Source organism: Malurus melanocephalus, unplaced genomic scaffold (genome assembly GCF_030028575.1).
Source record: "Malurus melanocephalus ecotype Western Australia unplaced genomic scaffold, MMel_1.1 scaffold_8, whole genome shotgun sequence".
Lineage (NCBI taxonomy): Eukaryota > Metazoa > Chordata > Aves > Passeriformes > Maluridae > Malurus > Malurus melanocephalus.
The window spans coordinates 1,447,963-1,473,886 of record NW_026623240.1 but is presented as its reverse complement, the minus strand read 5'-3'; the positions used below and the strand labels follow the sequence as shown (position 1 = coordinate 1,473,886).

Sequence of the window (25,924 nt, the reverse complement as noted above, 5' to 3'; positions counted from 1 at the left end):
TGTATTGATTATTTACCAAACTTTTTTTTGTGCATCATAAGAAGAAAAATTTGGCCATTATAGGAAAAGTAGCTTGTAAATATGACGCATATTAGACAAGCTGGTGGAACTGTGAAATGTGGACATTCTGTTTCTGTGCTAGGTTAAATAACTTAGTCATTTCAACAGTTTGACAGAGTGCTCATTAGAGCTTCTATGGATTTGAGGTGGTGTTTTTTTTTTTTTTTTTTWGTTTCACGGCTCGAATTACAGAATTAATGCAAGTTCTGAAGGACTTGAACAGTGGCAAATACCAGCGTACTATGATATCACAAGAAAAAGGTAGATGTGATACGATATGCAATATGTGCATCTCTGCATAACATTCCAGTCACTAATACTTTTTTCTTCATTTAAGATGCAGATAAAAAGCAACCTTTGTCTTTGATCCCTGGATCTGGAGAAATTATCAACACTGATAACCTTATCAAGTACGTTTGCAAAGTTTCTATAAGTTCAATGGAACTTGTTTAGCTTTTTAATGTAAACTCTTTTTGGTCTTTCTCYATGTGACCATTAATAGAGGTTTGAATATCCATTATTACAATTTGGAATTCCTGTTGTACTGTAGTTTATTTACTAGTAATTCCATCTCACACCCACTCAGCACTTCTATTCTGTAAGTCAATCCTTATCTTCTCATATTAGCAGAAGACATAATCTGCTCTCTGGATGTGGGCTTTTTGTTAACATTCCATTTTGGTATTGTCCCTTGAAATACAACTTCCCAGGCCATCTTGCTTCCTCTTAGAAATATGTTAGTTACRGATTTAATTCCATTATATAATTCAGCTGTAAAAATCAGGGGCAAGTCTGTATTAATTTTCAAAGTACTTGCTTGTAATTCTGCATGTTTAGAGATTTCATTGATGTACTTGTGTAGCAATCAATTCCTTCATTCTTTGCAGTCTAAAGARGGTAGCATTGACACAGTATTACTACTTAAAGGCATTAAATATAGCCACCGAAGAGATTAAATTATCTCAATCTGGACAGTGTGGAAAGCAGATAGGGAAGTAGAGGGGAAAGAGAGGAAGGAAGGGGGAAAATAGATGATACAGCTACTTTTATTATTTTCATTTTTAAAAAAGGCAAGGGCAAGGTGAGTAAGGAAATCATTCATTGTGTATCCTAGAACTAAAGAGATACACTTCACTGCTAGGTYTAAAATGACATGCATCCTTAAGTGTTTTGGAGACCAGAGGCTTAGAAGGATTCAAGAAAACAAATATAGGGAATAAAAGCAAACCTTGCAGATGTAGGTGTTTAAAAGCTAGGGTACCTTTTTGATTCAAGAACTCTTTAGCAGTTAATTCTTGGAAACTGGGGGGGTGAATGAAATACTGCTGAAGTCTTTCCCTGTGCCTTAAGCCTCTGAAGTAAAAACGCAGTATTACCTTCTTTAAAGCAACTGTTGGTTTTTGCTTTTCCTTTTTTAACTTTTCAATATRTACAGGTTTGATCATGTCCCACTGGTGACACCTAATGGAGATGTTTTGATTCAAGACCTTAACTTTGAGGTAAGTTATTTAGCATCATAGGAAACAATACTAATATAAAATTTTCAAGGGAAGATGATAATTTCAAAGGTCATCCGACTTATAAGAAAAGTGCAAACAAATCATCATGTTAGTTTTTAAAAAAAGGCAATAAGCTATTTTCCCAAGAAAACTTTTCATTGTTAGATGTGCATTTTCTTCCAGCAGTTGGTGCTAAATCAGTTGGGGAAAAACCTAATTATTGCTGGACATTGCTCATTTTAATGTCAGAAAATTGTATACRAGCATGTAGTGATACCAGATTGCCTTATTGTTTGTAGAATCTTTCAGCAGTATTTCCTCACTACCATTTTATGTTGTTGGCTTCTTGYTTCCATTTTAGGTTCGATCTGGTGCAAATGTACTGATCTGTGGGCCAAATGGGTGTGGGAAGAGCTCCCTGTTTCGTGTTCTTGGTGAGGTAAGGGAACTTCTTAAAACAAGTGGGAAAATGCAAAGCTCGGTTGTAATTGGACTTTTTTGTCAATTTTTAATCTTTCTCCTTTTGCAGTTGTGGCCTTTGTTTGGTGGGCGTTTAACAAAACCTGTGAGAGGAAAGTTGTTCTATGTGCCTCAGGTGAGACCAAGTACTTTACTTGACAATACTGTTCTCTTTCTTTCTGCTTTGACTGTGTTTGGAAATACTTGACATATCTTTTTGGTTCTAACTGTATCTCAGAGACCGTACATGACTCTTGGAACGCTCAGAGATCAAGTTATATACCCRGATACTTTGGAAGATCAGAAGAGGAAAGGGATTTCTGACCAGGTAATGATAATTAGTTCATTAACCCTTTGTTTTGCTCACGATGAGTAACACTTCCAATTTTAAAATACTGAAACTGCTATTAAAAGCACTGCATTTAATAGGATTTTAATATTTACCATGGCTGATAATATTACGGTATAATCCTTTATAACCTTTTTCGACAACTTGTTTGTTAAGTTCATGTAAGCATTATTTGTCCTTCCTGTTTCCATCAAAGGTGCTGAAGGAGTACTTGGACAATGTTCAGCTGGGTCAAATCTTGGAGCGTGAAGGAGGCTGGGACAGCGTTCAGGACTGGATGGAYGTACTCAGCGGGGGAGAAAAGCAGAGAATGGCAGTATGTCTCAAAAGCATAAATGCTTAACAAATGCAGAACATAAGTAAAAAGTATAATCTGAATTGTGAACTATCCTTGTTTATTAAATATTAACATTTGACTTAAAAGAACCCCCCAAAGGATGAAATACCTAAATACTGATAAAACAACTGAAAACAGTAGGGTTTGTACTCAGAATTKAAAAGGAAATGTTAGCTTTTAAACGTCCTTTCACCATGTCTCATGCTTTCATTGTATAAACAGAATTTCTAAAATAATTATCTTGAATAAAAAAAAGTATAACATAATGTACAGCTTTTGGATTTTCAGGTTTCAGTGGGTACCAACTTAATTYCTTTGCCATAGTAAATTTTTGGACACTAATTCTTGGTTTAACTTCTGGCACTGCACCGTTTTTGGTACTCTGTATCCATTGGTACTCTGTTTTTGGTACTCTGTATTTTTTTTGGCTTGCATTCCAGATGGCAAGGCTGTTCTATCACAAGCCCCAGTTTGCAATTCTGGATGAGTGCACCAGTGCTGTTAGTGTGGATGTAGAGGGCTACATTTACAGCCACTGCCGGAAGGTGAGCTCTTTGTTTCTGGAATTACATCTCTGTACATTTACAAGAAACCTAAAATGGTGCAAAGTTCATTCTTCCTGATGCCTAGTGCAGACTAAAAATTAAAAAAAAAACAAACTAAAGGAAAGCTTAGAGGGGCATGCAACTTTATGCACATTAGAATTCAGTAATTGTTTTGTAGTCCTAGGATAATTTAGACATACATGTAACCTCTGTGATAAACTGAGAGCTCTTGCCAACTGCTACGTAACTTTACTTTTCCAGATAGAGTCTTAGTATGTCAAGTTTAGATCAAATAATCTAAGATTGTATAATGTTTTGTTGCTCAAAAGGTTTCTTTTGGCCAGGGCAACAGAAGTGAGAGCCTGGAAGTTAACATTTCTATCTATTTTGAGATATTRAAAGCCAAGAACTACAGGAAAATATGATGATCTTAAATACAGCTTTGTGTTTCCTTTTTCTCTTAAACTCACCATTTCAGATTATCTGTAGTGCCATATTAAATCAGTAAGATTCAATTTCATACCCTGGTCTGGGAAAGAATGGGCTTTGAGTCACAGTATTCTAGAATAATAATGGAGCAAAGCTGTGCATCCACTGAAATAGGTGCTTATAACTTCAGGAGCCCTCTGTAGTGGTGAAAGGACATTCTGTGAGGACCCTGCAGAAGGAGCATTATTTCATAATCTAATTCTACCACACCGATATCAATACCATGGCAATCTTTTAAGCTATTTTCCATATATGTATTCTATTAACTTGAATATTCAATTGTACTTGCCAAATGATTAATGCATGTTACTGAAAAATAGAATTCCTGGTTAGGTTGTCCTTGCAGAAAGAAAAAATGTTACCTTGCTTTATCATCAGAGTCAGTTTGTCTTTGCTTTTACTGTTGGGGATGAATAGTTGATGACTGAGTTGAAGGGAAACAAAGGAAGATTATTCACTTTAAATAGTCACTTAAGTTTACAATTCATTACAGCTTTTGTGTGTTTGGGCTTTTTTTTGTTGTTAAAATTCCTTTATTCAACAGCTTAATTGTTTTACCTGCTTTCTGTCTTGCCCCKTTTACTCAGTTCATTCTATGTTTGACAAATCTTTAGGAGCAAAATAATGGTGAAATCAATTGTAAATGATAAATCCCTGCTGTTTGGTTTTTCCCACTGCAAAACTCTTGTCTTAAAAGCTATGTATGTGTAGTGTTAATAATATTTCTGGTCATGAATTTAAGATCTTCATCTGCTATAATACTGAAAAATAAATGACACCTAACCCATGAGAAGAATTAACTGTTTTGTGGTTTTTTCATCATATAGGTTGGCATCACTCTCTTCACTGTTTCCCACAGGAAGTCACTCTGGAAACATCATGATGTATGTAGTCTTTGCTTTCTTAAAAATATCTGTTGGTTTTGTTGACTGACTTTGTGATTCGAGGTGTTGTCATCTTACATCCTAATAGGTCATGTTCTGTTTGGGGTTTTTTAAGGTTTTACTTTTCATAATCCCATTTCACTATTTGAAATATTCTTTTAGTTATAAAGGAACACCATCCAAAAATATTTATGTATCTATAAAAGTAGCCACAAAAATATGAGGGGGCTCTCTACATGTTTAAGTCGTCTTTCTTAGACTCAAAAAAATTTCTTGAATTAGAATCCAGTAATCATCATGAAGTTTTTTGTTTTCATCATATCTAATACAATTGTGCCTTAAAAAGAGATCTCTAATATATGGACTCTTTTTCTTGGAAACTGATATTTTACTGTTCTTGTTATGCAGACAGACTGTATATGTGGGTAAAAATACTGAATTAATACACAGRGATGAATGTGTATCCTAAGTATATTGTCCAAAACCCCAAGAGAATAGTGCTAAGTCTAGATTTGGTTGTTAGCAGACTAATACACGAGGTGCAAAAATACAGTTTAACATTTTTACAGATGCAGTTGAATTTAGTGTGATATGGGAGCAGCTTTGCCTCTAGTTAGCTGAGTTTAAGATTATAACTTTTTAGATGTTTTTTAAAGATTTTTAAAACTACTTCAAAATACAGTTTATTTAGGTCTTTGTAGACTTGGTAATTTTTAGGTGCTTAATAACATATWTTGTTTTTTTGCAGTTCTACTTGCATATGGATGGCAGAGGAAACTATGAGTTCAAGAAAATAACTGAAGACACGGTTGAATTTGGATCTTAAAGTCATGAACTGAACTGCTGCAGAGACTGATGATTATGGAAAGTGTGTAGAATGTCAGACAATGTACCATAAAATTACTCAGCTTGTTAAGCATTTACTATTATGTAGGATATTGCTAATTGTGTATATGTTGGTTTAATTATTGATACGTACTAAGAATGTCCTTATTCTTGTGGTTTAAAAACCTGCCTAAATTAAATTGGGCTTAAATTAGTGTAACCTGATTCATCCTGGGATGCAAACCATTTGAAATCGGCTGATTTGACTTTTGTAGACCTTCTTTCCCTTCAGTAAAAACCCTGTTAAAATTAGGGTTGCTACCTCTCTTGTTCCTGCAAAGCAGTCTTGGATTTTTGCTCTGTTCTGTGCATGTTTCAGAGTGATGTTGCACGCTGCAGGACGTTATCCCATCTTCAGATCTGTGCCCTGGTAAATCMAAGAGCCTTTTCCTTGTCCAAGCCTTGTGATATAGCCAATGTGCCCTTGCTGAAAAAGGATGAATTGAAACTAGAAGACAAAACTAATTCCTTCTGGTGGTTAAAAAAAAACGTTATTCTTTGCTGGGATTTGAATTCTCTTTAACAGCTGCAGTTCTTGCTGCAGCTCAGCTGCCGTTCTCTCCCAATTTAGCAAAAGTTTCATCCATCCTCCACCCCAACTGTCCCTTTTCTGTCACAGAAATCTTGTGGTAACGACGTGTTGAGAGGAGGTTGAGGGAGGAGAGGGCTGGCYCACAATAAAAAAAGGGGAGTTTAAAGAAAAATTATGATCCTTGTATCAAACTTGTGAATGTTTTTAGCTCTGAAGAAATGAATGACTCCCACAAGAAGAAACAGAAAGGAATGTGGGTCCAGTCATTCCTCCAATCAGTAGAGATTAGAATGGACTCAAAAATGTTAATCTCTGAAATAGCAGACTGTTTTCCTAAGTTCAGTCTTGTAATACAGCAGTTACTTTTTCCAAGTTCCTCCTTTTCCCCCTCTTCAAAAAAAACCTGATGATCTTACAGTTTTAGTTACCCTTCAGGTCTGAATCTGAAAGGAAGTCATAATGGTACCCTTGGTCCTCTGGGCTATGAAGCCTGAAACAATGCTTTCATTCTTCATGTTTGCTCTCTTTTTGTCATGATGTTTCTTGATTTCTGATATAAATTATTTACCAGTAATCACTGTATTGTGTGAGGATCTCCAGTCCCTGCTGGTTTTCTTTTTCCAACTGCCAAATCCTCTCAAAGAAACCAAACTTTTATAATTGCTTACTGTAATTGTTTTTTCCATGTGAATGATTACCATGGTTGTTGTTTGACTTCAACAAACATAAAATCAGCAAGGTGTTTTTTGTGATCAGGGAATAGGAAGGTATAATTCAAACTGAATTGTTGTTTAGGCTTTAAAACAATACAAAAAAAATACAATACCTGTTGTACAGTGAAGGTCTATTAGTTTTTTAGTGTTCCATGTACGATGTAATATAGGAATGCACTACATGAAGGCATGCATAAAATATGCACTACAKCTATACTCTGTGCATCTTTTATCAAGGGTTTAGATTTTAAAAAAGCCCCTACTTTTTATAAAATGGATATGTACTTGGATGCACTGCTGTTTAATTTTTACCCACATTTGATTAGTCATTTCCTTTCATGTTGAAATTGCTACCTGTTAATGTTTTTCCTTTTATCACAGTTCTTGCCCCTGTCTGTCAATATTCTTTCAAAGTACTCAATTGCAAACAGCTATCCTGATACAAGAATCTAGTGACCACGGTAGAATCAGAATATAATGCATCAATTGAAATCATAAAAGCTTCTCTCTGAAGTATGGCATATTCAAGAGAATAAGGTACCAGAATAATTTTTGTGCTTGTTTACAGGAAGGCAGATAACTGCCTGATTTAACTAATCTCTTGTTTCTGCTCATTCAGATTCACACATCAGCCATAACGTGGCAGGTAGCAGCATGCTGTGTGTGAGGTCGTAGTCTTTTTTTGAGTTATAACCATGAAAATAGGGATGCCAGGTAGGTTGTTGTGTGGGGAGGTTTTTTGGTTTGGGGTTTTATTTTGTGAAAGTTCTCAGCACAATACAAATTCTTCTCTTGTAAGGGATGTTTTAGTAGCCTTTTAGAAAGACAAAGGAAAAATTAATCTCTAAACTAAGGAAGTTGCTATGATCTTTGTGATTAGGGAAGTCTTTTGCAGTGGAGTAGTGAACTTGGGATACTTTAATGTATTTTAATGCTAACAAGCAAAACCATACACACACTTACATTGCCCCCAGCAGCCAATCCCAATTGTACTTTACAATTTTACTGTTTATAACAGAATTTTGTGTAACCTTGTATTTATTTTTAAAACTAACAACAAGCAAACAAAAAATCCATCTCCAAAACCAAGGAGGAATAGGTTTGCCTTTAGATGTCATGAAGTTCGTTGAAACTGAGAATGCTGGTATCTCCTTAGGGCCAGGACTTGGTGTTTCTGAATATACTGGAAAGAAAGAAAAATATTCTTCTGTGCTTGATTGTAAGAGAGGCTTATAGAGAAAGTATATGAAAAAAGATATTTTAGAATTTTATTCTTAAAAGGCCTTACATTAAAGTGTTTGAGGTAGACTTGATCTAATGAGAGATTGTAAAAAAATCTAATGAAAATGATCAAAGTCTGTTCTGTTGCAGAATTGCACTGTGATACTGTATTTTAGTTATGTTTCTTTAATAGCACAAGTTGGAAGTTCATTAAATGGAATTCTGAACTATCTTAGACAACATATTGATGAATACTTTCAGTCTCAAACTGTTGGTGCTTTGAAGATGGTACTGGTAATAGTCAGATGGCTGCATTTCAACAGTGGTGGGAAACATTCCTGTGTGTAAATACTGTAAAGTGTTTTGGAGGGGGAAATGGCGCTATGTAAATGTAAGACATTAAGTGCCTCTGAAATAATAATAATAAATTGAAAGATAAAAGATATCTAAGCTTTCTATGTTTCTTAATGGTGTGATTAGGAATTCTGTATGAGTAGAGTGAATGCATATGCAACAAATGTCGAATTGCTCAATGAGTCGATTGTCTTGCRTTCAGCTTAAAAAATCTGCAGTACTGTCTGAAATTTGCCCTGGAATCAACCAGGTGATGCCATCCCTTTTAGGCTTAAGCAGGTACATGAGCTCACTGCCTGAGGACACGGACTTAGAGCAATTGGATTATAGGTGCTTTAATCTGCTTTAAATCTGCACTGAGATTGGCCTACTTGGCTACAGCATTGGCTAATAAAACACGAACCATTTGCTTGAGAGCTGGACTCAATGATCCTTGTGGGTCCCTTCCAGCTCAGAACATTCTGTGATTCTGGCCTCTTCTTTTCCCTTTGATTTTAGAACAGCCCRAATAAGATTAACACAGTATCACTATGTAATAAGGTAATTCTTTTGAGTGCTCCTTAATCTTTGTGCTTTGAGGAAAATAAGTTAATTACTTTCCATCTTTATTGTATTAGTGATTTTTGGTTTTCCTTTGTTGTGGTAGACATACCAGCTATCAGGATACTCAAAACACTTAAAGTAAGTGATTTTTAAGTGATCAACATTTTCTAATGCTAACTAGTACAGATTTCTCCTTTTCTTAACTGAAATTAGTTGTGCAACAAGTGTATTATTTAGCATTCTTAAAGGATAGAGCTCCCTTTGAAGGAAAATACCTTAACCAAAGATGCAGTCTTAGAAATCAGTGTAATTCAATTGAGTTGATGAGTTCGACAGGAGGAAAAAAAGRAACTTCTGTGTTGTGGATGGGATGTTTAATGCTTATATTTCTTTTAGGCAAGGTAGGAGTTAAAAATCCATTATTAAAATTCAAATCTCATGGTACCATGTCATCGGTACCACGAGATGCCCATAGATACATCCATGATARTGGTCATTTGAAATTGCACTGTGAAAAATAGTGGGGTGAAAAGGTTGCCTGGGTTTTATAGAGAAAATAAACCACAAGAAATCTGTCAAGAAAATCAACAGGTGCAAGTTCAAATTTCTGCTTACAGAGCTGCTGTTCAAAGCAGTTATTTCTATGTATAATCTGTTTGCTTCTTTACTAGGTGTGCATAGCCAGGTGGTTTGTGCCAGTTCCTTACCAGAGCATGGAAAGAGATTTGTTGGTTTTACTAATCAGGGATATGCAGCTGWGTCAGGAACAGGTTGGTTGGTTTTCCCTTCACATGTTGTGGTTCGAGGCTCTTGCCAGTGCTGTGCACACAATCAGGTTTTTATTTTGATGCCTGGAACTTCACCTGGAAGGTCAAAGTGGTTGTGCTCATTATAGGTTCCTATAATATCTGTTTATATGTTCTGATGAAACCCATCTTCTTGTGTGTAAAGAGAGGATAAAACTGGTTTTATTCAACCCAAACCATTCTATTGTTCATCTTGAAACAGAAATACAGCCAAATTAGATTATTATGAAAGCCACTTGTCTTTCATGTTAAAAACCTTAGAGAAAATGTTACCTTCAAAGCCTTCTTTGAACTTCTGCATAATTTTCTTTCCTTGTATTCAAAAGCAGAGTCAGGTGACAAGCAGCCTGGAACTTCACAGACAGAAGCTGTGTTAAGGGCGTAATTTAGAAAATACAATAAATTAAGGGATTAAATAGGAATAATATGCCTAAGCAAATTCCATGGGGATTGACTTGGGAAACTGAAGACATTTTGCTAGTAATCCTGCTATGAATGCAACAGTGCAAGAATAATGATCCAGTTGGCATTTTAAAATAGAGTAGGGAAACTTGGACACTCCACTTATATGAAATATCTTTCACAAACCAGGTCTAATCACAATCTCTCTTACACAATTTTCTTACACTAGAAACCTCTSTCTTAGTGACCTTTGGTGAGTCTGAACCATAAAGATTGAACACAGTTGCTTTTACTGGTGAAAGGRGTACATTTGTTGTAGTGTCCAGCCCTGTTCCCTGCTCTGCTTGTCCACAAACCAACATCCTTATTCCCCACCCATCACTCATTTTAGGAAACCAGTGGCATCTAYGCGTAATGTTGAACCAAAATAGAACAGAACTGGAAAAATTGGGTCAATTCTGTCTAGACGGATCAAAATGTGCTGAGATCCTTTTACTTTGGTAGAAATAGGGAACTCCACCTACGTAACTAAGCAAGTTTTCTGCATTAAATTAACTTAAAARTTTGGCACAAATCAAAACTCCATTTTTAAGTTTGATTATCAAAGTTTGGAGGGTGCTGCTCTGAAMGACTCCACATGTAGTTCAAGRCACCTTCGCTGTAACCAAATATACCCAAAATCTCCTTATCCTGAGTGGTTTAGTGCAAGTAAGTCCTAAAAATCATTTGACTACTTTTAATCATTCTGAATCATGACAAGTGTAAAGGTGCTCCCCAAAATAAGCTAACCTTTATTTATTAATTGTAGTATTTTACTGAYAGCTATGGCAGAAGCTACTGATGTGACAGACTTGGTAACACACTGAAGGCTGAAGTATCTATAGAGGAGTTAATAAGCTTATGTGTTGGGAAAAAATAGTGGTTAAAAAGAAAGGCATGCGTGCTGGAGGCTTCTTAAAACTTGGATGCAATATTATATATTGCRACAAGACTTCTTTGAAAAACCTGGAACCATTTGCTAAAACTTTTTGGAGCTTAGTAGGGAATTAAGGGCCAAGGTCAAATCTACTCAGCCTACCAATGCTAACTAGATTAAAACCAATCTTTTAATTTTTTACACTTATTAGAATAGTTGCATGTTGTTCTAAGCAGAGAGTTTTGGGCTACTTGTGGTTAGATGTTCATATTCTCTTCATGTTTAGGGTGTTACTGCTGTCAAACTTCCCGTAGGGCCCTGAGGTGCATCATGCTGGAGGTGTAGAAGGTACTGGAGCAGATGTGTSTGACAGATGGTGGTTCCTGTGTACACCATGTCTTTTATTGTCTCCGAGTTCGTTGTGCAGGGATCTGATGAGAGACTGGGTGCAGGAGAGCAGCTTCTCAGCTGGGACCTGTTTTGACTTCCTCTGGAGTGGAAGGTCAGTTCTCTCAAAAGGTGGTTTTGGRGTGGTTTTCAAGGTGGGCTCAGCAGAACTCCAAGCACGTATGGCCCAAAATAGCCCCAGTTTCAAACACAGCTGCCCTCCAGCTATTGCTACCAGTCCCTTTGTTTTCCTTGCCACTGGATAGCATATTATCACAGTTCCAAACATAGCCTGTACTTAACATAATTCACAGGGCTCCTACAGCTCAGTTTACGGTGTGCAGCAGTAGTAAAACATTTTCCAGTACTTGCAAAAGACTTCAGTCTCAGATAATTCTGAGGTTCTTTGTCCATTCCTCTAAGACTTAGAAGGGCAGCAAGCAGACTCTGTTTTTCTATTTGAAGGATACTGAGGAAAGAAAGTCTGGTATGAAGCTTAACAGTCAGCATGAAAATAGAATTCTCAGCTACTTCTGAGTTTCTGAGGCCAGAGAAGTTTGTCAGAAAGGAGTATGGTTTTTTGCAGGCTTCAACACCAACATGCAAGTAGTAGGTAAGTACTGATGGAATGTTAACTGGGCCTTGTTTCCAGCAGTGCTTGAATATCGAGCAACACATTGTTGCAACCTGAGATKCCTGGAGAAGTCAGAATCACTGAGTAGAACATGGGAGGTGTTCAGGAGCAGAGAGCGTTCCTACCCTTAATATTAGATCTTATTGAGCTGTTCAAACTCTGTTGCTCTTCATTATTAAAAAGAGAAGATCTAACAAGTTCCATGTGCCCTTTTCCTCCAAATTTTGCTGAAATCTGGGTGCAAACTGGATCTCAGCGTGTTAATTTATTTAGGAACGTTTGGATTGTTAATATGCTGTTTATACCCTTTTTTGCCACTTGGTGTCACCTTTTCTAGGCACACGAAGTATAAAAACCAGCCGCAGCTTGCAGAATTCCTGTTGTGGAGATTGCTCCCAGTACAAGTGGTACGTGCAGGGCCGCTGTTTCGATGGATCACTGGGAGGGGAGGGGAGGAACAGATCTGTGATGTCCACWGTGCCACTGCAGTGACTCCTGCAGCAGTGACATACAGGGGTGTGGTGGCACCCTTGGTGCTTTATGGAAGCAAATGATCATATGAAGAATAAAATGGAAAGTTGGGAAATCAGACTGAGTATTATCTCTGTGGAGATGTACATATTTGGTGTGAATGGATGGTAAAGTATGAAGGCAAGAGATGGAAAACTTTTTGTGTTAATCAAGGATGCATTCCTTAAAAACCTCAACAAACCCACATTTTTCCCTGGAATAATGAGTACGTCGTATTGCAGTAGGTTTTAAAATCTCATTGTTTTTAATTACACACATCTTTTTAATTGAGTTGTGTGATTACTGAATGACTAATTTAAAATTACCATATGATCTCATTGTGAAAATATTTCTGTATTCAAAGGAAGGTGGGTTTTAATTAAACCTCTTTCGATGAAATATTTTTGTGAATATAACRATGTCATTACTTTGCTACTTAAATATTTCTTGAAGTAATAAGGTAGAAAACTTGAAAATAGAAACAAAAGAATGTGAATGTAAATGAGATGTGGAACTATAAYGATTGTTTGAGTTCATATGAATAACTTCATTGCTATTTTAAACAAGACAGTAAAAAAATTGCACTTAATGTAATTAGATGCAATAAGGTACTCAGAGCAGTGCTAGTCAATGTTCTGGATGTTACTATCTCAATAACAGTGACCAAAGGAAGGTATAGAGGGGRAAAAAAAAATCTTCCATGCTATTAATATGATTTTGATTGTGATTAAGTGATATAGATTTCTTCAGGTTCTATATTTTAATTTGAATGAGATCCTGCCCAGCTGTCTGGAGAAATGAGGCAGTGGGTTCATCTCTCGTGAAGAATAAGTAATGGAAATGAGTAGGAGATAGGGGAGAGGAAGGGAAACCTCAACAAAGGAGCTAGGGGAAGTCAGGAACAGAAACATTTCAAGCTTCTTACAGAAGSCAGTCACTGAAATATGTCACTAATAGGGTGCAGATTTTAACAAGATGAGGAACAGGCGCAACCTCTGCAATTGGACACTGAGACGGCCTGGCTGTGAAACCCTGGAGGCAGTCAATGTGGCTACTTGTTTATAACCAGGTGCTGGCAGGCTTTACTGGAAGAAATCACCCTTGAGGGAAGTCTTGCTATGARCTTGGCTAATTCAGCTATAGTTAGAGGCTGAGGAGTTACAGGGAAAGATGTTCTTTGTGGATTCTTTGTGGGGATCCTGAAAGAGGCTCTGGCTTGACTGAAAGCCTGCCAGAAGAAGCAGAAGGCTCTCACTGGTGGGAAAATTTCTCATTGCATTGTAAGTTAGAGATCTGCAGTGCAAGTCATGTGCCCTGAGCTTTCTTAAAAAGCTGCTGTAGAGCACTGGATAATGCACACCATCAAATAAGGGAAGGGCAGCTCTCTGTGGCAGTTTGTCTTTGAAAGGGCCTGAGTGGGTGTACTCTGTGAGGGAGCGTGCCCCATGGTGAGTAACACCACACCTAAGGGCTGTGGAAAGGTTTTCAGCTGGCYGGTTCCTGCTTCTGCTCCTGTCCAGCAGGTTGTCCTTTTCATGTCATTCTCAARCATGAACACCAGGACAAACATTGACTATAGAAAGCAGGGTTAGTTGTATGTGAATACATTCTGTGTAATTAGAAGATTGTTCAATTAATGCTTGGATCTGATAATGTATATTGCAAGGTTCTGAAACAGTGTAGCAATCACTAACCTGCAAAATAATCAGCCTTACAAAACTGAACTGGGAGTGTAATCTRTCACAGCTGTTTATTCTCACTTCATGCAGAAACTCTTTGTCCTGAGTTGCCACATAACTAGTGAACCAAGTTAAGCTTATAATCACGTTCTTATCATTACATACCTCTCAGCAGCAGCCTTCTCACACTGGAAAGCTGAGTCTGCTAGAAATAGCTCAGCTGTTTGCTGCCATAGCCATCACACATACACTTATGAAGTCCCCTACTTTGGTCTTTTTTAAGTAATGGCAGTAATTATATTGTCTGCATTGCTGTTAGGGCTGACAGAAAAATAGCAGAATAATATCAACTTAATTCGCTTATGTGAAGAAGAATGTGGTTTTAAAGCAGGCTTATTACAGTGTGCAGTGTTACACATTGACTTGTACAAGTAGAGGACACAAATACTCTGTGAGGGGACTCTGCAAATGTATTTATCCACTTGGAATAGCAGAATGCCTTTTTCAGATGACAAGGAGCAATGTGGAACAGGGGAATTGGAAGCATCAGTAGGAATATGCTTGCTTATAGAAACCTGCTTAGAAGATGAGCCAGGGAACTTAGGTGCTTAGGAAAGGCCTTCCCTTTCTCACATCCATTCCCTGTGTGTCTGGCCCCATCTTAAACCCATACAGTGCTGAAGTGGCCACAGGTGTGGGCCGAGTCTTTCTTCCTCGTGTCACCTTCATTGGTGTAACAAGTTCAAGCCAACCCTGAGAAAATCTCTGCRCAAAACATTTTGCATGGGCTCAGCCCAAGGGATAGAACTTAAAGAAGTTTGCAGTTAAAAGCCCTTTCTCAGCTGTCTGCACAAACAGAAAAAAAAGCCTTCGAAATAGGATCTGTGAGCCCCGTGACTGGGGTTACTCAGCATTGTTGGCTGATAACATACTGCAGCTAGGAAACTGAAGTGCTTCCAGAACTTGTGTAGTCAGGGGTCACTCTTTTGCCATTTAAGGCACTCGTTTGCATTTCTGTGGCTGTCTCTTCTCTCCTCCTTCCCTCTCAAAATCRGAACAAACCAAGATCTCTCTAAGTAATGAAGTATGATTTATAGCATCATTCTGTGTAGTTTATGACAAGGAACTGCATGGTCTTAGTTTAATAACTGTTGTGCTGTAATTACATGCTTTCCTTTTCCTATTAGCTCTTCCCTTTTCTGAACTTGGCACTGAATGAAGCTGAGGAAGCAAAGCGCCACGGGGAAGGGAAGTAATGATGACAGCTTCGGAATGTTTTTAAATTTACTCCCACGAGCTCTCATGTTTTTAATTGCTGTTGTAAGATTCCTTCTCCATACAAGGCTTATGCATCAGCAGAAAATGCATTAAGCATTTATTGCTCAATGTGAAGTAAACAGGGTTTTTGGGGGGGAATTCTGATGGTCTTCTTCCCTCTGTAAAAAGAGGAATTAAAGAACAAAGAAAATCCCCCATAAACCACACTCACACGTTCACAGGAGTCTTACTATCTGTGTATGGGTAATCTATAGCACAGCAAGGATGAAAAATATACAATTCTGCACAAATTGTTAGATTGGGATATTAATTTCGTAAGGTATCCCTTCTCATGAATACAAAGGGTATCTTCTTTTAAGTCATGTATAAAGTGTTGAGATCCACAGCCAGTTAGTTCCAACTACAAAATCACTTTTTCCAATTCTCTTGGTATTTTTTGTGTGTGTTTTGTGTTTACTGATCRCCATCATGAGCTGTTCTCATCTCTGGGCCAGGCCTCATAATGCCTTGAATGAACAGTGGTACCACAAGCACAAGTACAGGTACCACTGTGGAAAGTGAAGGAGAAGCTGTGAGTGCAACCCTGACTAATTGCTCATGTTAGTAGACACTGGAAATGTGACTCAGGACTCTTCAAAACCTCCAGTTTGTGAACTGTGGCTTCTCCTCCTAGTTTTATGATTACAGGTGCCCTGGTAATCTGCTTTRCACACTGGTTAGATTGTGGCAGTTTGCCTACACTGCTGTCACAATGTAAGTTTCCTAAAGGTATTTTCAATTTAGTTTTGGAATGATWGCTGTTCATTGTTTTAAAAAGGAAAAGAAAGACTTATGTTTCCAGTCACCTTTATTTCACTAGAAAAGTATAAATTACCATCATAAATACAGATATCACCAGTATAAAAATTAGATTCTCATTTATAAAATAAATATTAAAAGTCAAAGCAACAGGTATCTCCAAATCCCATCACCAAGATGATTTGAATCTATACCACAGAAACCATTCATCAACTGCGTAATTAAAAATTATGTTCAAAATGCAGTAACTGCTACCTATACAGTGCTTGCTGAAGTGAGTTACTGTTGASTCAAAGCCTGCAAAAACTTGTTCTRATGCTTACTTGGAACTATCAGACTCCCCTGTCTGTATAACTCTAGGGGTAGTGTTATTGGATATACTTTCCAGATAAAAAGCAAGTACCTGCTTCAATAGTGTTTCTTACAAGTTGCCAGTGCAGTAGTTTCAGTTTGTTTACCTTTGTCTAATTCCAAAGATAAATAGACCAAGTTAATTTTATCCAAGAAGTGCAGAAACAATAGTAACAATTTTGTCACATCTGAACTAACAGATCATTTCACCAGTTAATGTTGTTAAAATACAGATAAATACAGGGTTTGTTTCATAGAAACAGAAAAAAACGTTCCTTTAGTTAGGTAAAGGACACATTTTTCAAAAGTAGTGTTTTTTCCCTCAGAAGTACCATCAATCTTCTGGCTCAATAAGGCCATACTGATCAAGTCAAAAGTACCTCCTGTTCAGAATCCTCTTTCAGGCAGGAYAACAGAAGGGGCTTAGGAACAGTCTAGGAGCAGTCTCTCTGCAAAGAGACCTCRACAATTTAGAGATGGGMAATCACCAACTGTATGAAGTGCAACAAGGCAAAGTACCAGATTCTGCACCTGGGATGAAGCAACCCTGGATGTACAGGCAGATTGGGGAATGAGATGCTGGAGAATGTTGGCACAGGAAAGAGACCTGGGGGTCCTGGTCAATGACAAGTTGAACAGGAGCCAGCAGTGCCCTGCCAGCCAGGGGRGCATCAGGCCCMGCATCACCAGCYRGGCAGGARAGGGGATTGTCCYRCTCTGCTCTGCACTGGGGCAGCCTCACCTCGAGTCCTGGGGRCAGTTTTGGGTGCCACAATATAAAAAAGACATTGAGCTGTGAGAGTGTCCAAAGGAGGACAATGAGGATGGTGAAAGRTCTGGAAGGGAAGCAGTCTGAGGAGTGGCTGAGGTYACTTGGTCTGTTCAGCCTGGAAAGGARGAGACTGAGGGGAGACCTCACTRTGGTCTTCARCATCCTCACCAAAGGAAGCAGAGGGGCAGGTACCAATCTCTTCACTCTTGTGACCAGTGGCAGGACACAGAAAAGCAGCACTAAGATGAGTCAGGGGAGGTTTCGGTTGGGCATCAGGAAAAGGTTTTTCACCCAGAGGGTGGTTGGGCACTGGAACAGGCTCTGCAGGGAAGTGGTCACAGCTCCAACCCTGACAGAGTTCAATTAGTGTTTGGACAATGCTCTCAGGCACATGGTGTGATGGTTCTGTGCAGGGTCAGGAGCTGAACTTGATGATCCTTGTGGCTTCCTTCCAACTCAGCATATTYTGTGATTCTATGGTTGTAACGGATTACCAGAATGCTCTTCCAGCCTCTGGCCATTAATGACACAGGGCTTCCTGATATCTGGATTTTTCTTCTGTACTGTCCTAATGGATTTTTTAATCCACAAAAAGTTTGGGCTTCAAAATTCCTCTYTCAGAGAGCCTAAAAGGCTCCACACAATTACCCAATTTATGTTTTCTTGTTGTTGGGTTTTTTTCTGCTTTGGTACTGCCACTAATGTCTGCAATACCTTTTTCTTAGACACCATTAAGCAGCTCCTTTTCTCTCACAACTCTTGCTTTCTTTGCTTTCTTGCGTTTACACAGAACCACTGGTAGGACGATGGCAAGAGTGATGACTACGACTGCTATCACTGCTATGATGATAAACACTTCTGTTCCGTATTCTGTAGGGAAAAAAAAATCCAAGATTCAGCTATCAAACCCACAATGTCACAGGGCTACAGATTCTTAGCACTCATTCCGCTGAACAAAAAAATGCTTTCTATATTTTACTGTCTCACAGAAGTGGAGTCACAACTTAGGTGTGAACCGAATAGATTTTAACATGAATTTGCTGAACTGAGGTAAAGCTTTRTTTCACCTGGTTCACACTAGGTTTTAATCTAGTTTAGTTAGTGCACTAGAATACCATGCTAACACCAAAAGGATAAGTCAAACAGTTCCCCTGCCTGTACATTATTTCTGTCCAAGTGAAAACCTATTCTAGTTGTAAACTAGAAAACACCAAGAGTTTTCTATTTAAATTATAATGAAATTGTAATTTATCACTATTATGATAAAAATAGGAATCTGGATAAGAAAGCTAATTTGAGTTCATTTGCCAATTTTAGAAGATCTTTTCTAGAGTGCAAATATTCTTACTCATGGAGAAGAAAGATAAAATACAGCAATATATTATTTCAATRATATTGATGACTTTCTGTTGAAGAAAATGTTACCCAAATGGCTCATCTGAAATTCAACTGCCTGATTCACCTACAGTCACTARCTCATTTACCAGTAAAGAAGTCAATATGCCAACCTCTGACCTTGTAAGAATAAAGAGTCTTACTCTAATTGTCTGCTTTTGGCATAATTAAAGGTCAGCTTGCACTACAAGTAAATGGATATGCAGGTTTCCAGCACGTCTGTGTCTTAGAGCTAATCTTTCAAGCACTTACTACAGGACCTGCTATTGGAAGGACCTGAGGAAAACAAGTGGAGAGAAAAATGAATCTGAAGGCTAGTGATGAGATCAGAAACCTCAGACACCAGGCATTAGCTCAGAAAATTTAACCAAAACAGTTGGGCAAAACTCTAAAACCAGCTCCAACTAATTAAAGACAGTCTTAAACATGAGAGTGAGCTCTTCCCATGAGTTTCCATGTTCCAGCTGTGTATTCTAACTTACATAGTATATAGTTTATTTCATAGCAAGCATCACAATTTAAAGATGTAGGGGTTTTGTTAGAATGTTAAAGAGTGAGTGACAAATGTCACCTGACACTCACCATCTAAAATACTCCTTCCTACATTGGTACAGAACACTGTGCTTTCTTGACCATTACGGTTTTCTCTGCGGGAAGGAATGATTCCCTGCACATAGAAGCAATAGTTCTTGTCACTGTCAACGCTTACTTCAAATTCATGGCTTTTTGTTGTTACATGTTTCTGTAAAAGAAAAGAACATTTCAAGTGTCAGCTCTTRAGGTAACACAGAAATTGTGTAACTRTACAGAATATARCAATTATTACAGAATAAAAGCTAGAGTTAGAACTCACCTTTCCAGAACTTTGATCTTTCCAGTAATAGAGTTTGTATTCCAGGTTATGCTGGAAAATATCTCGAATACTTTGAAAACTTCCATTAGGAAATACATACGGTGTAAGTGGATCTTTGAACGTGACATTCAGTTTGGAACCTTTTTGTGAATAATTCGTTATCTCTGGTTTTCCAATTATAGCTAAACAAAGATTTTTAGAATTAAAAAATGGACATAATATTTTCTACACCACATGCTCTTTKCCCTTCCTCCCTCCATTACTTTCCCTCCTCAAATCTATTATAAGTTTACAAAGCCAAAGTAATACAGTAAAGGCCTAGATCGTAAACAAGTATCTTCACCTAAGTACATTATATTAATTAAATGCTGCTAATTGCAATAAGAAACAAATGTTAACTAAAATATTACACCCTCCCCTGCAACAGAGAAAGTCTGAATATCTTCTTCTCTGATATCAGCAGGGGTACTGTAAGAAACCTTTAAGYTCAATCTAAACTTTGTTTAAATCAACAGAAGTCATCTTGAAAAGAAATGTACAGTAAGATTTAATTGGCAATTCTACTTACTCTGACTATAAGGTGTAAACYTTTCAGAGACTGCATAAGGTGGCTCTTCAAAGTTATCCTCCTCTGCGAGCTCTACAGACAATATGTGTGCTGTATAGATCTCTTCTACATTCCTGAGCACATCAGTAACATCACACTCTGTGTCTGATGTCAGTATGCATTTTCTCTTTATGTCAGATTTGTCTCTGAAAAGAGCAAGAAAGGAKTGTCAACACTTTTGAACCACTTTATATATTTAGATATGTTGAAAAACATTTCCCCCCTCAAACTGTATCAATTTCCCTTATCCATTAGAACAGTCTTGCAGGTATRTAAGACTGAAAAGGAGAAGAGAAAACTTCAAAAAACACTGTTCTATACAGCAGTATTTCACAATTCAAAGTAGAATCAAATAAATCAAGTATGATCAATATTAATTACAGAAATATGTTATTGTACACATACAGGAATTAAAAATTCAACCTTTTAGATCAATTTAATAGAAACCGTAAGTAGTTCTGCTTTTGCATTTTTCTGCAGTTGCAGAATGTATTTTAAAACGTGCAAGATGCATAAATCACATTGAAGGTGTTATTCTTGATCCATCTGAAAACAATTGCCTTAAGAAACATCAGTTGTTACAGAAGCTCTATTCACACTGATTGTTTAATGGAACAACGTCTCTATATATCTGTCATTTGGTTTTGAGCAAATTCCCCTGAGAAGTGGACAGTAGTAGAAAATTTCATTGCAGAATTACAATTTAAAAAATATTGACCAAAAAGATGACCCATGCACTTCTGTGGATTCTTAAATGATAGGAAGCAGGTCCATTTCCTTGCGAAACCGCAATGAGACTACAAAAAAAGTGTTAATTTACTTCCTCCCAAGAAGGAATGAAAAAACAGATTAGATATTACTCTTTCAATTCCTTTCCTTCTTTTTGATGGTGAATTAAGGAGAAGAAAAATTGTGTGATCTCAGCCAGAAGAGTGAGTGCTGACTGAATATCGACATATGGGTTTTCCTCAAAGTAGATCAAGTTTAATTTTTCAGAGTCATCTGAATTCCCTTCTCACTTCACCAGATTTCTTATGTCATAGATCAGCTAGGATAGTGCCACAAGAGATGCACTGAAAAGGGACAGAGATTTGATGATTGCAATGAAACAAATGTACTCTATAAAGGTACATACATAAGAAAGCAGCATTTAAACACACTTCCTCTGGAACAGCAACAGAGGTRCCTCTGCTGCAGAACTACACCTCATTCTATACTGAATCTTGGGCACACAGATTTCAATCTTTTGCAAGCAAAATGTCTGGAAAGAAACTCTGGATTCAAAAATTTAATAAAATTGTTCTAAGCRTGTCTTTTCAGTCTATTAATCTAATCACTCCCTTGAAGATGGAAAGAGCACATKAAGCCATTACACTGGTATTTCATCCATTAGTCATGAGAGAACACTCATTTTTATGCCACTTTTAGAGACAGTGTAGACTACAGTACCACCTTTTCATTAATACGTAGGAAGATTGATGATGCATTTTCCCTTTAGGGCATGTTTAATAATGCTCTGTGTATTAAAATGGGACCTAAAACCAGCACAGATTTATTACTGAACTTCATGGAARGTTTTGTGCAGTTCTGAAAGAGGCACTACACACTTCACATAAGCTGTGAAAACATACATTTTATGCCCACAATATTTAATAGCTTACAAAAAACATGGTAACAGAGGAAGGGCAGACAAAGGTAATTTTTAGTATTACCCAGCAAGACAAAATTATTAACTACTGTGATTCACCAATTAGAATAAAATGCAGACTCTTTTATTAGACAACTCCCAAGACTGAAGACACAAGTCCAGACACCATGAAAGACATAAAAAGGTGARATTCTGTCTAATACGTGATACGTCAGATTGAGCATCAACTCCTTCAAAGTATCCTGGCTGGGTCTCTTGAGCAGCACCAAACCCCAGAACTGAACCACTGATCTAAAGCTTAACTCTCCATTTCTGAAGTGGGCAAAACCAGAAGTCTAAACTAGATATATATATGTAGATATATAGATACATACATAGCTGGACGCTAAGAAATATTAACAGTTGGGTTGGCAATTTTTCTAAATCCTAACGTTTGGGCACTTTTCCTTTTATATTCACTCYCAGAAATATTCAAACATGCTCTCTTAACATTTTCTTCAATTGCCGTTAATGGACATAATCTACTTACCCGTGTATTTCTACAGTATAGAAGTAGCCTGATGGTTTTGGTTGCCACTGTAGTATAGTTTTAAAATTGATTGAAGACCACGTTATATTGACTGCTGTTGGTAGATCTTCATAGCCTTTTAATACAGAAAAAAAGTATATAATTGAATTTAATACAGAAAAAAAGTACCTTATAATTCCTGTTTCCCTCTGGTCACTGTTTAGTTAAATGAAGCAGTGCCGTTAATTGCAACTTGGAAACTTTTTTAGGGGAAAAGGCTCAGTCCTGCCCTTAACTAAAAGGCTGCTCATCTTACTAAAGGAATGTGTCCTGGCAGAAGGGAAAAGCAAGAAGAAAACAATTTTCTGTCTTCTAACTCTGAAACTAATGACTTAATTTGGAATCCTGTTTAATGCTCCCTTTTTGATCCAAGACCTCTGGAGAAGATACAAAAGCTTGAAGATACACATGAGAATGTTCAAGCACTGAACAAGTACAGAGTAGTTCAAAATCATCGCTAGCTGTATCTGCCGCAGAAAGCTCCYAGATTCCCATTTACATATTTTGGGAAGACAGTCTTTTTAAAAATCAGTGGTTACCCTACACACCTACTATATCTGAGCGGGGCCACCCCAGGATGAGCTCGTGTCCCCTTCAAGCAGATGGGAGGCTGCGATGATCCCCCCAGCCACAGCTGCTTCGGGGAAATGCCTGGGACGAAGGCGGACGGGAAAAACCCTCGCACCCCTGTAACCTCTGGACACCCCTGGCACCCTGCAACTTCTGGAAATCCCTCGGTCATTTACCTTCTCTACCTCTGCGACAAGCTCGGAGCTGGGGACAAGGGGAGGAAATCCTGCGCCTTCACTGCCAGTGTGGACCCCCGAGGCCGTCCCTCTCCCCAGCACCGCCACYGAGGAGCCCGCAGCAGCAGCGGTACCCAGCCCCCGGCGGCCCGGGCAGCGCAGCTCGGCTCGGAGCCGGGACCCGCCGCGGCCCGAGGGACAATGTCGCTGTCCCTTCCCGCCAGCGCGGGGCGGCTCTCCTCGGGGACACCCTGTCCGGGGGCTATCCCTCCCTGTCGCCCGCCCCCGGGGTYGGTCACTCACCGGCAGCAGCCAAGGGCCAGAGCAGCGCGCTGAGCAGCAGCACTGGGCAAGGGGCGGCGGCGCGCAGCATCCTGGGCACGGGGCGGGAACGGCGGCGCCGAGCGGCCTGAGGGAGCTTATATGGGAGCCAGGAGGGAGGGGCGGGACTGCGCGCCTCGCCCGGCGGAGGCGAGGGCACGGAACGCGGCGGAAGCGCTCGGGAACCGCCGGGTTGAGCAAGCACGGCGGGGATCTTCGAGGAAAGTGAGGAGGGGGGCRCTGAGGGCCGGGCATGTCCCGCGGGTCCAGCCCCGGCACCGCCTCCCTCGGCACAGGCCCGCCTGCACCTGAGGGCACACCTGGATGTGCCTGCGGTCCGTGTCCCCCTGTCTGCTTGGTGTCACCAGGCACTTGTGCCACCCCTCCTTTCCTCTCTTGGATACTGGTGAGACTGAGCACAACTGGATAACCAGCTTCATCCATTKCAGACCTTTAGCTGGCTGTCAAGGGGCAAACCAAACCCCAGCTGGAAGTGGCTGCTCTGTGGGGCAGCTGGTCATGCAGAAGTGATGTTGGGTTAATTAACTTTGATCCTGTACATTCTGAAGGGCTAAATAGGCCAGTCCTTGCCTCAGCACCCGGGACATTGGACACAGCTGCTCAGCTAGATCACGTCCTCTATTCCCTCGCTGCGAGCGTACGAGAGCCCTGTCAAGACTCACCAGTCTCACTAGACAGAAAGTAAGTTTCAGGTATTCAGAGCTTAGTATCTCACCTCTCCCATACACCAGGCGCTGTTAATCCCTTTCCTACAARCTATTGGAAAGGTGTGTCATTTTCACAGGAACGGGGAATCTGTTTCTGACAGAAGGTTTTCCGAATCTCAGCCTTTGCGCCGGGCTCCTGGGCTCTGTGTGGCCATCATGGAGTCCCCTTTTAAGGCCATTATCCAAGCTTCGGAGGTTCTGTGTAATACTCAAGCGTTATTGAGGTTCAGTGGAATACTCAAGCCCTAGAGGGAGCTGTGTTCGCAGGARCTCAGGATGCCTCCGGAAGGTGGGAAACAGAGTATGCAGTAGAAACTGTGTCGCAATTCAGGGGCACGTACGCATTTACAGTCATAAACTCTCTTCTTTCTATTTTGGTGCTAATTTGTACCTGGAACATATAGGTAGCAGAAGAAGACTAATGGGGAAATTTCATATTTAATTACCTTTAATTGTCGTGATTGACACATACTTGTATGCAAGTAATCAGTTCTGTCTCATAATGCAGAATAAATGCGTATGGGACAAACTACAATATCCATGTCAGCCAGACTCTGCGTCAGAATTCATATAGTGTGTTCTAAGGTGCACCTATACCCTTGATTTTTAATTTATTGACATACTTTCATTAAATCCARCCTACACCTTCTCATTTTCCTGCTTTGTTTTTGATGAAATTTCAGTACTGTCTCCGTGTAGCTGTGTGCCAGCATTACATCAGCCAAAAACATTGCATGCTTTTGACTAGGTGTAGAATACAGATCTTGAGTGTCTAGCTTTTCAAGATGGTGACCTTGTAAGATCACAGTTGGTTTTCAAAGGACTTTTAAAGGAGAAACAGTACTCACATGTTCAAAGAAAGAGATGTTTATACAAAACTTTAAGATCACCTTTAGGCTTTAATTGCACTTAATTTCAYGTTGAGTCACAAAAGATGGAAAGTCAGTGCTGGTTTCCAGCTTTTATGCAGGTAGTCTCAGGATTCCTTTCTCCTGCCCATCCTTCTCACTCCCATCTCTTCTGTCATGAGCTGCAAAACTTGAGACAGGTGAGGAGCCATCCAGACCTTGTCCAGASTAACCACTGCTTTTAGAGATCCTTCTCCTTGCTGCATCATGAGAGAAGGAGGCCCCCAGTTTGCCAGAGTAAACTGTTTAAACCAGTTTACCTACCAGCTGAGGGGATCTGTGTGGTTAGAAGAAGCAGGACAACTTTACCAAGCTAGCCATTCTGAGAGAAGGAAGTTGAAGGGAAAATTTGAAGAACAGGGGGAAAACACAATGCAAGGGGGCAGTGTAGCTAGGTTGGAAGGAAAAGGGTGTGATGGAAAAGGGAGAAGCACTGAGGTGAGGAACTGCTGCTGCCCTCTCTGCTCTTCTTTCTCTTCTTGACCAAGAGCAGATTTGAGCACAGAATGAGAACGGCTCAGCAGTGCCTGGCTCCAGGCACTAATCAGGGTGGGAGAGGAGAGGAGCCTCACACAGCCTGACACAGGCTGATGCCTCTGAACTCTGCTCAGCAGCCAGTGACTTAATTCTGGTCACATTTCCTGCCCACACTATGGTATTTCAACAGCTCATTCAAGACAGAAAAGATTGTGCCTTATTTTAAACATATGTTGCTACATGGAGGCAAGCCTTCTCATGACGTAGAGT

The 25,924-nt window shown here is 39.2% G+C and overlaps 2 protein-coding genes across 2 annotated transcripts in view; one reads left to right on the top strand and one right to left on the bottom strand.

Moving 5' to 3' along the window:
• ABCD3 (ATP binding cassette subfamily D member 3) overlaps positions 1-8,418 on the top strand; it is a 28,046-nt gene extending 19,628 nt beyond the window's left edge. The window contains exons 14-23 of the mRNA XM_057373569.1: positions 233-321; positions 398-470; positions 1,496-1,559; positions 1,921-1,998; positions 2,089-2,154; positions 2,257-2,346; positions 2,564-2,683; positions 3,145-3,249; positions 4,566-4,622; positions 5,371-8,418. Coding sequence (XP_057229552.1) covers positions 233-321; positions 398-470; positions 1,496-1,559; positions 1,921-1,998; positions 2,089-2,154; positions 2,257-2,346; positions 2,564-2,683; positions 3,145-3,249; positions 4,566-4,622; positions 5,371-5,448 — 820 coding nt within the window. The 3' untranslated portion in view covers positions 5,449-8,418. The remainder of the gene's footprint in view (positions 1-232; positions 322-397; positions 471-1,495; positions 1,560-1,920; positions 1,999-2,088; positions 2,155-2,256; positions 2,347-2,563; positions 2,684-3,144; positions 3,250-4,565; positions 4,623-5,370) is intronic.
• An 8,920-nt stretch (positions 8,419-17,338) lies between these two features.
• On the bottom strand, positions 17,339-23,996 carry F3 (coagulation factor III, tissue factor). The gene is given in 7 exon segments (XM_057373556.1): positions 17,339-18,273; positions 19,381-19,540; positions 19,652-19,833; positions 20,220-20,404; positions 22,436-22,550; positions 23,524-23,699; positions 23,701-23,996. Coding segments are annotated over 7 exon segments (1,248 nt in total). The 5' UTR covers positions 23,982-23,996; the 3' UTR covers positions 17,339-18,124.
• Between the last annotated feature and the right edge of the window lie 1,928 nt (positions 23,997-25,924).